We start from the raw sequence: 14,759 nt of genomic DNA on the forward strand, positions 1-14,759 counted from the left end.
TTAAAAACCCCACATTAAAAAAAAACAAAAAAAAACAAAAAAAAAAAAAAAAAACCAAAAAAACACCTAAAAGATAATCTGGTAGCACTCTAGAAATGGCCAGTTAAGATTTTCTGAGGGTAGAAACATTTTGTAAAGCGGGACAACTCTTCTCAGAGAGTGAGGGGTATTTGAAAGCCATTTTTGTGCGCATTGGTTACCTGAGTGTCCCGAGCTCGGCCTGGTCAGCTGTGCACAGGCCGGGGCCGTGTCCCTGTCCCCCCTCGGGGCCGTGTCCCCTGTTCCCCCCCGGGGGCTGGCCGTGTCCCTGCTCCCTCCGGGCTGGCCGTGTCCGTGTTCCCCCCTCAGGGCCGTGTCCTTGTCCCCCCTCCGGGCTGGCCGTGTCCCTGTCCCCCCTCAGGGCCGTGTCCTTGTCCCCCCTCCGGGCTGGCCGTGTCCCTGTCCCCCCTCAGGGCCGTGTCCCTGCTCCCTCCGGGCTGGCCGTGTCCCTGTCCCCCCTCAGGGCCGTGTCCCTGCTCCCTCCGGGCTGGCCGTGTCCCTGTCCCCCCTCAGGGCCGTGTCCCTGCTCCCTCCGGGCTGGCCGTGTCCCTGTCCCCCCTCAGGGCCGTGTCCCTGCTCCCTCCGGGCTGGCCGTGTCCCTGTCCCCCTCAGGGCTGTGTCCCTGCTCCCTCCGGGCTGGCCGTGTCCCTGTCCCCCTCAGGGCTGTGTCCCTGCTCCCTCCGGGCTGGCCGTGTCCCTGTCCCCCTCAGGGCTGTGTCCCCTGTTCCCCAGGCCCCGCGGCCGTGTCTCTGTTCCCCCCCGGGGCTGGCCGTGTCCCTGTCCCCCCTCGGGGCCGTGTCCGTGTCCCTCGCAGGCAGCCCCGGCCCGGCTGTGGAAGTGCCTGGGAAGGAAGGGCGGCTCCTTCCTGGCCGCAGGCTCGGTGCGGGCCCGGCTCGGGCAGCGCGGAGCTCGGAAGGTAAGAGCTTCTGTCGGGTCCCAGGCAGGCCTTGCTGGGGCCGGGCTGTGCCACTGAGTGTGGCCTGGGCCTTTAGCATGGGGAAGAGAACGTGCCTGGCATTAAAACTGTGCCTGCAGAGCCAGTCTCTATTTTCTTGTTGCAAAGGAAGAACAAACCTATGATGAGAGGCTACGTTACGGCTTGCAGCAAAAGAGCCACCTCCTCTTACTTTATATGAAATTATTGCCAAAGGTTCCATGAATATTAGCAATATTGTGAGGGTCCTGGTTGGGGTTTTTTGTGGAATCCAGTGTAATTATACTAATATGATGTAAAGATCAGAGAAGTTGGTTAAAAACAAGGGAAGGATGACTTTGGATCTCTGATCTGTGATTTCCCATTTTCCTTTCATTCCAATAATGTGACCAGGAACTCTGTCCCTTATCAGGTGCCTTATCAGGTCCTAGGGAGCCTGTGTTTGTTGCTTTGCTAAGCTTTGTTCAAGTGAAGCAGAATGTCTGAAGGTATGCAGTTGGTATTGGAATTGCAGTGCTGGTGTTCAGCTAATGTGGTGATATGTAATGCAGTTTATTGCCTTTCATTAGGGACCTGTGTTACATTTATTTTGTATTATTTACGCTAATGTGACATTTTTACAATCAGTGTTCTACTGAGAAATTCTTACAAAGAATATGAATTGTATTTAAGATTTGAAACAGGTCTTCATTTCAAGCAAGTGTTAATCCATCCTTAGATGCTAGATTCTAGTTGCATGAAGGCAATGATATACCTTAATATTTGTGTGTGGAAAAATTAAGCTTATAATAGTTTGGAGATAGGAAAACTAGTATTTTCACAATTTCAGTATTACTAAGCTGCACAGTTTATGGGCTGTAATTAAAATGTATGGCATAATAGAGGAAAACCTGAGAGACACACAAACCACCCCCTTTTTTAGGTTTTGAGTCAATGTACTGTTCAAAATAAAACTTAAAAGTTCAAATAAATTTTATCTTTAAAATTCTGGGATATTTAAAAATATTTTTGAAGACCTCTTGTGTACAAAATGTTGTGAAATCGGTGTTTTGTGCAAACTGGAAACGTTGCGAAATTACTTCCTTTTATTTTCTTCAGGTAACTTTAAGTGTCAGGAGTTTGAGTTTTTAGGCAGGTTTCCAAGGGACAGATGATTCCTTAGATCATGTTATGTGATCAGACTTGTTGCTGACACCTGTATTTATGTCTCTGAAGCCCCCCTGTGCTGGTTAACTCCCATTCCAAAGCTTGAACGTACAGTATGTTACCTGTTTGGTTTTGGTTTGGGTTTTTTATCCACTCTGTTTGGCCTTGTGTATAAGTGCATGTTATGGTATTAGGTAATATTGGAGTAATTACTGTATGTGAGTCTTCAAATAATATTTTTGTTACATCAAGTGACCTCCCAGCCCCAGCAGGGGCAGCTGTAAACAGAGTGGAATTGACGAGACGTGAGTGGAATGTCAGTATCTCCCTTAGAGAGTCATTTTATGACTTCAGAGGAGTCAGGGAGCTTGTTCTGTATGTGTTGAGTATGGACAGAGTTTCCATTTCTTGCCTGTTTAGCCTTAGAAATCATTAGAACAGGATCTGCCTCTTGCTTTGGTACAGCTTCAGCACAGCAGTCTTTGAGAACCCTTTGTGTGCTGCTGGAATACAAATACCAAATGTTTGTGGATGTCACAATAAACTTGATTTTTATGGCTAAACCACTGCTTCAAGTTTTTTATTGAGTGTCTTGATCTGGTACACTCAGTCATACTAATGGGAGCTTCAGTCTTAAAATGCTCTATGGTCAGTAACAACATTCTTGATTTGGAGTATAATCCTAAAAACATGATTAAAAAGGTAGGATGAAATAAATTGATTGATTTAAATGGGTATTTTGTGCTGCTTTGCTGTCCCTCAGTTATTTCCCTTTGATTTCAGCTCCTCTCCGACTCCCTCATACTAAGCTTCATTTCATCCTTCCAGTGCCTTGGTATCTGCCCTTGTTAGCATTGTCTCCTTCACTCCAGACCAGCCCATTTTATAATTTCAGACTTTAAAATCAGGAAATTTGGCCTTATGGAACTGTAAAATTACTAAAATGCCAACAAAATAATTATTGGTAACAAGTGATAGCAACAATCTTAAATTTAGAGCTTTCAATTGACATGGACCTCAAATTCCATCAAAACTCATTATGAAAGATGAAGTCTGAGATGTGGCCATTTTGAGGTGATGCCTCTTGGATTGTTTGGAAAGGTCACCTTTGTCTCCACACCTTGCCTTTGGAATTTAATGTGATTACTTCTAGGATTTAAAGTTTTTGTTGCCAGGTTTTAAATCCACTTCTTAGGTATGTTTCTAAAGAGCTGTCAAGGTATATAGATTGATACATATTAATATATTCATAATTGAATATATATTCAATGTTTTATAATAATTTCTAGTCAATATGAACTTCCATTAAGAGTGAAGAGTTGCAAGATCGAGTACAGAAATGGTGTGGTTGTTAATTTAGCAGTGAATACTAGTATCTGGTAGTTTAATGCTGTATGCTGATTTATTTAATTGCCAAATGTGCTAAAAACTCTAAATGTTTTATTGGAATGCAACATTTGTATTGTTTCTGCTACTTAAGATTGTAAAAAGTATTTTTTTTAGTTTTACAAGTTTTCCTTGTTCTTCTGTGTAGGGTCAGCTTTACCTGCTGGTGACAGACCAGGGCTTTCTTACAGAAGAGAAGGTTGTGTGGGAAAGTTTACACAATGTGGATGGTGATGGGAATTTCTGTGACTCTGAATTCCACCTGAGGCCTCCATCAGACCCTGAAACTGTCTACAGAGGGCAGCAGGATCAAATAGATCAGGTACTGCATTTTTGCCTTTCCATTGTGAGTTAGTACTGATTTTTAGTGATATTTATGTGTAATTCCACAGATGTCTATGTGTGTATACTCATGCATATCTGGGACTATGAAACTCCTTTAGGTAATTAGATTAGGGTTCCCAAAAGTGCCACTTGAATGTATTAATATGGTTTTGAGGTGGAAAAGTAAGACCAACTGAGTAGTTTGGAAAATGGGATTTTAATCTTTCAGAATCCACTTGTGGCAAGTCCTCACTCAGGTGAAATGTCACCTCTGTTTTGTATATGGAAACAGAAGCAGACTGTGGAATTTCTTCCTACACAACAAACTCCCTTCATCTCATTAAGATTGTCATAGCTGAACTTTGCCTTCTGCTGCCCACTTGGCTGAGTGTAGGACAGACCCCACAGCACATTGTGTGTCTGGTGGGTGTTTGTTGTTCTTGCTGAGACACAGAGTTTGCAGAAATCGTGTCTGAGGTGGGGCTGAGTTGTACCAGGTAATGCACAAATGCAGAGCAAGACTAAGTTCCTTGAAAATCTATAGTTTGTAGTCATCACCATTAATTTTTTTACATACTGAGGGAAAATTAATCATTCTCTCTCTCAGAATAAAAATCTGACAGATAATTTGCTGCTGTCTAGGTAATAGAATTTAAACCTGAAAGCAACATTTTAAAATTAGTTTTTGTGTCTTCTGTGCTGCAGCTTAGTTATTGTGAAAGCAAACGTGTAAAGTTGCTGTTCTCAGCCTTCCTGCAGTTGAGGTTATGGACAGGTTCTGAAAGAAATTCCTGATCTGCATTTGAAGATAAGGCTGGGAGAAAAGTGATGGTACTGTGTAGTACCATCTGCACATGGTGAAAAATTCACTTGGTATGACATCACTCTGTGAAAGAGCATTAATTCACCAGTTTACTCTTTAGGATTACCTGATGGCATTGTCTCTACAACAAGAGCAGCAGAATCAAGAGATTAACTGGGAACAGATCCCAGAAGGAATCAGTGATCTGGAGCTAGCAAAGAAGCTCCAGGAAGAGGAGGACAGGAGAGCTTCTCAGTACTATCAGGAACAAGAACAAGCAGCTGCTCAGGTCCAGGTAAGAAAACAGTACTACAGAATATGATCATCAGTTTTAGAAAGTATGAATAATTGCACAGATACATCTGTGCTTGTACACATTTCAGCCTGAGGTGAATATAGGAATCTTTAGGAATACACTACAGTTGTTGGAGTATGCATGTAGATATGGAAACTGCAAACATTTAAATACTTTAAAGCAGGCTTAGCCTTCTAAATTAGGGTTTCATTTATACTTATTTTGGAATGATGGTATGAATTAATATGTCAGGTTACAAAGATGGTATTAGCTAGTATTTTACATTACTTGCAGAAGAGCATTGAGCTAAACTTTTTGATAACAGTTGAAGCTTTGTCTTTATTTTGTGTTGCAGAAGTTTGTTGCTGTACATTTTCAGGTGATTCACACTCTGATCTCATGTGAACCTATTCTGTTGTTCCAAATCAGGCAGTTCCCAGTTTCTCCCAGTACACCTTTCCATCCCATAACCATAAGCAGTTGATTTCAAAATCTTCTGAAAATGTGATTCATGAACATGTCTATCAAAAAATCCAATTTAACTGAATCTTCTGTGCCAGAGACAATATTTATTTAAGCTGGTGTTTTGGATTTAGAGAGGTTCTAACCACTGAGGGCTTTCAGAACTGCTTTTATTTACAAATAGGTAAGAAATAATCAACATAAATCCTACATCTTTGGCCTGAGTAATTCAGAACCATTAACTGATAAGTTTGTTAAGCATGAAAAAAGAATTTTGACAGGTAAAAGTTATTTGCACTGTTTGTTCCTTTAATAGAACCAGCAGTACCTAGTTAAGACACAGATTCATACCTGCCAAAGGCAGGAGGAACTGAAGAACCTGCTGAACAGGATTAAGAGCCTGCTTCTTTGCAGCTGTGAATGGGTAACAGAGGGAATAGATGATGAATTAACAAAACTTATGTTGCCTTTGTATACCAACCCCCTTGCCAAGTTATTAAAGAGTTTGTAGTCACAAAAAGCTGCTGCCTTACCATTATCTTGCTGTCCACACCAGCACTTTGGCTTTGCAAATAGTGAAATGTGGATTATGTACTTATAAGAGAAACCAAGAAAAAATTCCAGTGCAGTAATACAGAAGTGCCAGAAAATGCTTGAAACCATATTTTATTGAAACTACTGATCTGTATATGTGGACACAACAGAAAGGACACATGAAACTTCAAATATATTTTCAGCTGACTTAATTTTCAAGAAATACACAACTTTTGTGGAGGTCCTGGAGCAGGTATACCAAAAACCCTACCTGAACTCTACTGGTTTGCATAATACTTAAACTTTTTGTTTTGAACTTGAACACACAGGAGGAGTTCAGGCTGTATGTGCAGTGGGGCAGGGTTTATTTCCCATGTTATTTTCCCTACACAGCAGGTACAAGGTGCTGCCTCTCCAGCCAGCACAAGACAATCCGGGAGTAACGAACGCAAACGCAAAGAGCCTCGAGAGAAGGAGAGGGAGAAAGAGAAGAACAGCTGTGTTCTCTTGTAACAGAGCATGGATTCCACCTGGAGCCAAGTGCATGTCCTCAGAAGCAAAAACAAGGAGTCGAAAGGAAGACAAACCTGTTACATGCCGCCTGTGCCTGATTACCCCATGGATTCTGTTCACGTTCCAAGAGAGGATGGATGGCTTTGTACCAATCAGACTTCCTTCAAAGTCACGGCGCGAGCTGCTCAAGAGGGAATTCCAAACCGCAGTTGGATGCGGCTGTGCTTTGAGTTAGTCATAAGAAATATTGCACCTTGTAGCTGAACACACAACTCATGGCAAGTCCTGTGTCATAGTGACATCCATTACTCATTACATCAGTTAGTAAGCTATTTTATCTTCTACTCTAAACAAAGATAATTCATTTTGTGTAAGGCTTTTTCCTGAAGTCTGTACACGAGCACAACGGAGTTCTGTGTTACTTCCTTAGTATGAAACTATATCTTAGGCTGGGTATAGTCTCCATGACATGAGAGCCCAAATAACAGCTGGGCACTGCCTCCTCAGTGTGTCCAGATTTCTTTGCTTCTGGATCTGATATGTTCTTTTTTTGAACCCAGATTTATACTTGTTACTGCTATCACTGCATCTCCTGGCCAACTTTCTTGCCCCAAGAATATGTGACTTGATAGGCAGCATACGAAAATTGTCATGAAGAAAATGGGGCATTTATTAAAAAGCAAGATGAATATTGTTTGCTTTTCTTGCAACTACAAACTGGGTATGGCAACTCAGATGTTATCAGGGTTAAACAAGTAATTTTATAGGTAACTTCTTTTTCTTTTATTATTTTTTTCTCTTGTAGGTAAACTGGACCAGATAAGCTTTTATTTATTGACCTCTCCATATGATAGATGAATGATGAGAGGGAACTAAAGTCTATAATAATCGTTATTCTATATAAGAATGCAGAGTTAAAATAACTAACTATCTGCCTTTTATCCAGAAGTACCTTGAACTTCAACATGACGTTAACATGTCCACTTGTATATTTAAGCAAGTGTACTGTAGTTAAAAACACACTTTTTTGTTTGTTTTATAAATCATGTATTCTTAAAAAAGCACACTTCCGAGGGGTGAGAGAGGAGTGAAGCTCCCTCTCTGAGATGGTTTGAAAGGTGGTCAGGTGTAATATTTTGTTTTTTTAAATCACTAATTTAGAATTTTTGGAAACCAGATTTTTCTAATTTATGGGAACCAAATAAACATGTTGCATCTTGTAGTATTTATAGAATGCAGAAACAGAACACTTGATGAATTTTGAGGGAACCACAAATCTTCCTCCACTTCCATTAAATCAATAACAATTAGTTCTTGCTGAACCTTTTGATAAAAATTTCTATTTAGTGATTTGTAGATACTTTTGAAAAAGGCTGCTTCTCCTGGACAAGTTCTGTATCTGTGCTCTAAGCCTTAGTGTTCACACAGAATAACCTGGGCAAGAGGTGGAATATGACATTCCTGTTTCCAGGTGTTTGGAGAATGTCTGCAAAAGTGGGTGTCTAACACAATCCACTGGTAAAAAGCCACTTCACAATGATTTCAGACTGCACTGGCTGCACTGCTGGCAACCAGTCACCACACACATCTGCTACCAACCTAGAATAAAAATGAGATAAAGGAAGAATGTCTTACCAACTAAAGGGCCAATTTGTATCACTTTTCTTCCATGCCTTTTCCTCTTTTGTTTTTCTTCCACTTTTGTTACGATTTTCCTTTTATAATGATGAAGTAATGAACAGTAGGTCTCTAATATGTAAACTGTAAATTTAAAAATATCTTCTCTAGAAAAGTCATGCCCAGAGAAGTAATTTTAATACTTAATGTGTGCAGTTCAGATAATTTTCTATGTCAAAGCAAAGGTTGATGTCTTTTTTTTCCTTTGCAGCAGCCTAACTTCAAAAATTAATGTGATGGAGGATCACCAACATAATGACTTAGCTACTTTAAGTAGATGAGAAAATATTCCAATAGTGTCAATAACAGAGACTTTAAGCCAGAATGTTGTTTAAAAACATTCTGTTACTAAGATTTTTCCAAATTTTGTGTATTTACATTTATTTATTGACCTTGAAAAATAAATATGTCAAGCTAAGTGTTTGTTATTATTTTCAGTGACAGTATTGCCACTTCAGCTCCTTTTGGAAGGAATCTAGCTGTTGTGGCTATGGAGTTGATCTCTTTGCCTAAGATACTTGTTCATATTAGAAGAATTCATGTAACATTTCCAGATTCAGACAGATGTGCCTGAAACTTAATATACTGTAGTTAGAGGAATTATGATCATTTGGTCACAGAGGAAGAAGAGTTAAATGCAATGCTCATCATGAAGTTGCAACTTCCAGATAATTCAGTTTCTTTCAATAGAGGAGTAAAGGTTTCAGGGTATTTGAGATGGAAAGCATGCTATAAAAACAGTCCTCTGTTAATATCCTTTTTTCTTTACAGGTCTTGAAGCTTTGGAAAAAAGGTAAAGAATTCCTGAAATTTAGGGCTGCATGAGTTGAACTTGTTTTGTTAGTGGCAAAAGTTATAAGCAGTTGAGCTTCCTAATACCCAAAATGAAATTCACCTGGAAGCTTAATTTATGCCCTACTGGGAGTAACCATTCCAAAAGCAGCTGTCACAGTTGGTACCTCTGACAGTATCTGAGGATCAAAAAACCTGAACAGAATTGCTTTTATCTATATGAAGTGAGCTTGGAAAACAATATTGCACCATTTAATCTTGGAGTACCAGGAAGACAATATCTACTTCTGTTTACTTCATTTGCCTTCTTTTTTCTTTTTTATCCTCCAACTCGTGTTCTGGCAAAAGGGTATAGATTTATACTTTAAATCTATTTATACAATTTAGCATGTACATGCTCCAAATACCTACATAATATATATGAAAGTGTCCAGAAAAGTAGAGTAGAACTTGTTTTCCACTAGATAAATGCTAGCACAGAAAACAGAATCATAGAATTTTTGTTGTTGCATTATAGTTGTGACATAAAAAAGCTACATACAAGTATTCTTAAGATTAGCAAAAAACAGAGCACTGCCGTAGAGATAAATGTTTTCTATAAGGCACTTTGTAAATGCTCAACTCCACCAGTTTTCCCGTGACACTCATGGAATCTGCAAGCCAGCAAAGCAGATCCAGAGGGTTGTAACACCAGAGAATGAAATTAGCATTCCTGAAAATTCACTTAAACACAATGCAAAAACTACATTTTGTTAGCTGTCCATGTTGTTCATGTAAGAAATGAAGTGTTCAGAGTTTCTGTGCAGAGCTGCTCTTGTGGCTCCCAGGAGTTCACACGAGCTCCAGGGGAAGCACAGGCTCTGCTGGCACTGCCAGGCAGGCTCTGACTCACTTGGTATGTCACATTGTCATGTTTCTTCAAATTTGTACACACAAGCTCTTGGAAAAAAGTTTCCAGTATGTAATAAAAGGCAGTTTTGGGTTCTTGAAATTAATTTTCTTGTGCATTCAGCAGGAAATACTAAAGTGAAAGGTAAGGCTGATGTATTTTTAACTGAACCATTCTTCATTCCTGCTCCACTAGTTCTGTAACAGCTCATTGCTTGGATCAGCTCTTTGCATTAGGATGCTTATTAGGGAATTTATACAAAGTACATCCTTCAATACAACATACTGAATTAAGAGCTTATTTTATATAAAAGTAGATTTTTAAAGGTTGCAGCATTTGAACGGGTGACTCAGGAAATGCACATTAATTGATGGAGAATCCTCATTAGAGAAAGCATATTACAGAAAAGCAAAAATAACAAGCTGTAGTTTGGTTGCAGTAAAATGCTCCCATTTTTTCCATCTGTGCTATGATGAGCACCTTGGGAGCAAGAAAAATCCAACTCTCAAAAATGTTAATTCAGGCCAGGGATAGCAAATGTCACATGCAAGGCCTGAAAATGGCATTTCATCTTGACAAATGCGCATCCTTTTTTATCAAGCATAACTAGCCAGAGACTGTTAGTGCTGAGTGGGAAAAGGGGAGGAGGTGAGTGACACCTTCTCACACCATGGCATGGACAGTCTGTCTGATGGTCACTGTTCTGTACAGCTCCCTCTTTTCAGATTGCCCAGTAGGAAAGCAGTGGCTGCAAGCTCAGCTGTGATCTGCTTTGATGGGGAAGAAATGGCACAGGGGAATGCTGAGGAGGAAAGAGAGGCTGGAACACAAAAAAGTCCCTATGCTACCTCTAGAGATTGTTTAAGGCTTTGTCCTTAATTTTGGACACAAATAGCTGTGGCACAGCATGCAGTGGGACATTTTCTCACCTAGCTAATGCCCAGCAGGTTCATTTCCTGGCAGGTTGGCAGTGTCTGTCCCTGGACACACTGCTCTTCACTCTCACTGTGCTGTAAAGTCAGGACTAGCTGTGCTGATCCTCTGATAGCTCCAAATATTCTTATTAAATGTCAGTTGCCTACTGTTCAGTTTTGGTCAATGTCAGCTCCTATCACTCTGAGCTCTCTTTGCTGGAGAGCTCTCTAGAGAACTTGCTGGAGTTTGCCTTCCTCATTCCTTTTCTGGTTTGTAGGATTACTTGTGTTCATGGAGAAGCTTTATGTGCTGAAATGGGCAACTCCTTGTTTTTCAAGGTTAAAGTCTTTAAATACTCAGTTAATTACCCTTAGAAAGTCAAGATCCCATGTCTGCCTCAACAGCATAGAAAAACATGCAACAAAATAGTGTTATTTTTGGGAAATCCTAGGGTATGATTCAGATGAAGTTTTAGCACTCAAAGGAATTGAAAAGTTTGCTAGCTCAGTCTGCAGAGTGCTTACAAATAGTGTAACAGTGCTGGAATCCAAGGCAGCTGCTGCTCTGGTCAGAGCTGAGGCACTGCCTGGGCTGCCCTCCTCAACAGGCAGTGAGTGAAATGGGGGATGTTTGATAGAGTCAGACTCTCAGCCAAATGTACAGACACCTTGGGGTGCACAGGGACACAAACTCAGCTAAGTTTTATTATTTTTTTTAATTACTCTCTTGAACTTCCTTTAGTGCTGACCGAATTTCAGTTTAGGTCCCATCCACCATAAGTGACACCTGTTGTGAAACATAGGGGATTGATCCAACAGTGTCTCAGGAGCCAAAGCCTTTAGCTGAGACAAACTGAGGTTCTCCATCACAGAGCTGGATGAAATAATGGGATACTTGTCTGTCTTGAAGTTCATGTTCTCTTGTTGAAGCCTTTAGGAAAATCTGGATGGGCTTTTTGAGTTAAAACTTCAGCTGTAACTTTGAAAAGTTAAGTTTATGCTAAGCAGTTTTGAAACTTTTTCCTTAGTTTCACATTTTTAGATTTCTTCTGAATGTGTTTCCAAAAAAGCTGGGATAACTTGTATTTTTGTCAGAAACCCTGTGATGGCTTTTGTTCCTGCTTATTAGCACATGCCAAGGAAAAGGTCAAAGCTGTAATTAAAAGAAACACCAGTGTGTCTTAAATCACTTTAAAACTTAAATCAGCTGAGTAATGGGAACACCCTTGGGTTTGCTCATCTCTTGTTTTGGGGGACTCTAAAATATTTACAAAAACACACAATTTTCTCTCCAGTATTTTGGTATCAGGCCAGCAACAGGTCTGTTAATTTGAGGGCTTTTGTTATTGCAGATTAACCAGAGCCAGAAACTGGTTTATCTTAATTACAGTTGTGTTCACAATTGGGTTTTAGTGAAGCCCTTCACAGTGAAAGTTTGAAACCAGGTTCTCTGTAACAGTAAGGGGATTTTGGCCAATTGCATGGTTATATGTTACCAGTGATTCTATTAGCTACAGAAAAAAAATATTGCTGTGGAAATAAAATCCTTCCATTGCTTGGAAAAGCATAGTAGCAGATGGTATCTTCAAGACACTGCAGATGGATGCAGTGAACCAAGGAACCTGCTTGTGGACTTTAAACTATTTGTAATCCAGCTTTTCCATTTTTATCATGAATAGTTGCAATAAGTACATGTTTGCATTCCATATACTCGGGTTACAGCAGGTATGCTTGCATTTCTGGATTGCTTACATGCTTTCTCTTAGGGATTGGCAAGCAAAAATAATTTTAGAGAACCCTTTTAAAAAGTAACCATAGGTACAGTGATTTCAAGAGACAAGCCTATTGTAGCAAGGGTTTCTTCACTTGTAGTTTGATAACTCTTGAAATGACCAGTGCTATAACATTCTGCTGGAAAGTGTGACTGGTGAGGGAGTTACAGTGCAGACATTGATGAAATAAGCAGGTTCTGGTTTGGATGGGCTTTGTATTTGCAAAAACATCCCCAGTTAATGCAGGTTGGTATCAGATTGTACTGGACAGATCAGAGCACCTGTGATTAACTTTTCCCTGTGTTTCTGCAATGTGTTGTCAGTGTTTACAACTTTGATAGCAGTTTTCAGAACTACAGAAGTATCAAGTACTTGTGCCACAGAAATCTATTCTAAATCTGTTACATCTTGCTCAGTATTATGTTAAATTCCTTACAGCAACTTCTTTATAAGGGAGTGAGAAATACTGTCAGCAGTTTCCCTACAATAACCTGATAGAGCTTTAATGATAAATGACAGAGTTTTGGTTTATATTACAGCTTTCAGCAAAACAAGTTCTTATCAAAGTTTGGTTTTATTTAATAATTTTCAATTATCCTTTTATCTGGTCACCAGCTGCATAGCCCTTAGTTGTGATAATCACCTTTTACACACACACATAAGCTTAGTGAAGAAATGACTGATGGGACATACAAAAATGAATCCTACAGAAGTCACCCCAAGTTCTCCAGTGCTAAGTCAAATATTTGTTGTCTTAACTGCCTTGACTGGGTGTTTTTACAATGACATTTTTTTTTTAAAAAGCCTCCCCCACAAAGCCTGACATATTTTAGAAAAGTTCCAAAATAGTTCCAGATTAGTAATGTCTTCAAGATGCCATCAGAATTGTGCAATTCCTGTGTTAAATCAGCAGTTTAGCTGTGAGTCTTAGTCATGCCATGCTTACTTGATCTCTCTTAAAAGGAAATGCAAAGTAAAGCTGATGCAAGTGACTCTGGATTGACCAAGAGAGGGGAGAAGTTAATTTTTTTAACTTGTGTTTTAGAGGTGCATGACACAATTAAATCTAGTCATGCAGTATCATTTGTACCAATGTATGTGAATGAAATACTTCTCATCATGTGACACCATTATCCAGCACTGTAATGGCATCTACAAGTTCAACTACTGAATGTTTTGCATTTTAAAAGCCTTAATTGTTTATATTGTATTAATGTGTTTTTAAAGACTATAAGGAAATAACATTTCCTTGTAAATTGTTAAAATAATTTTGAACACAAATAGTTTTCAGAAAAATCCAGTTCTGTATCTTGATACCCCTTTTTGTTTATGTACCACAAAGCTGTTAAAATCTGTTACCTTTTAAATAGTGTCTCCTGCTATCAGCATCTCTCTAGTTCAAGGTCTTTACCCAACTGAGATTTATTTTGGTTAACAGTCTTCTGAAACTCATTGTATGTAAATAAATTTAAGTGAGCAAACTTAAATAAATATTTCATTTAGATATTTAAGTTCTTTCCTAATAATAAAGGTTGGATGATATACTTTAAAAAACATACTTAAAAACCAACAAACAATAACCCAACAAAAACTCACTCTGGAAAAAAAGGATAGACTTCTGGTGCTCTTCAGCTTTTGAGAAATTCAAAGGTTTCAGCAATTTGTTCTCAATCAGTTTTTTTCCCCATTATCTGAGTTTTAGTATTTTAGGTGAAATGATTACACCTGCACAACCACATTTTTAATTTACTTAAGTAACTGTTGGAATGCATATCTAGACTTTTACAGGGAACCAAGCACATCTCAAGTTTTACTTTTGTACCTCTCTAAAGCTTTATCTTTTAAGGTTATAAACTTTGAAATTGCCCATTCAATCCCTTAGCCACTATAAATTCATCTGGGAGCAGGTATCTGTTTTTTGTGTGTTGTCACACCTGATAGAGCACAGAATGCAGCCAAATGCACAAATACTTTGGAAAATGCACTGGGAATTTGTACTTCCTCTTGGAAACTCCTGCAGCAAAATTCAGTAAATTGAACTTCCTAGATTTTTAAGACTTGAATAAGATGTATTACTATATCAAGGTAAGTGACACACTGGCTGAGACTGCATTTGTTTTGTTTAAACTTAAGTATTTATCAGATGTGAATATACATATAGGACTAATTAGAGACAATGCTGTTGCACAGCAGGTTTCTCAGTTTCTCTCTTCTCCATCTTTCCTGAAAGGCTGCTTACTCAAAACCAGTTTAGTTGAACTCATTCTCTGCTCTTGATTC

The 14,759-nt window shown here is 39.3% G+C and overlaps 1 protein-coding gene across 1 annotated transcript in view; it reads left to right on the top strand.

The window, feature by feature from the left end:
* Positions 1 to 13,990, top strand: part of MINDY2 (MINDY lysine 48 deubiquitinase 2) — a 32,204-nt gene extending 18,214 nt beyond the window's left edge. The window contains exons 7-9 of the mRNA XM_059481851.1: positions 3,654 to 3,827; positions 4,753 to 4,926; positions 6,316 to 13,990. Of these exons, the coding sequence (XP_059337834.1) occupies positions 3,654 to 3,827; positions 4,753 to 4,926; positions 6,316 to 6,435 (468 nt within the window). The 3' untranslated portion in view covers positions 6,436 to 13,990. The remainder of the gene's footprint in view (positions 1 to 3,653; positions 3,828 to 4,752; positions 4,927 to 6,315) is intronic.
* Positions 13,991 to 14,759: the final 769 nt, after the last annotated feature.

This window comes from Ammospiza nelsoni, chromosome 14 (genome assembly GCF_027579445.1).
Source record: "Ammospiza nelsoni isolate bAmmNel1 chromosome 14, bAmmNel1.pri, whole genome shotgun sequence".
NCBI classification, from domain to species: domain Eukaryota; kingdom Metazoa; phylum Chordata; class Aves; order Passeriformes; family Passerellidae; genus Ammospiza; species Ammospiza nelsoni.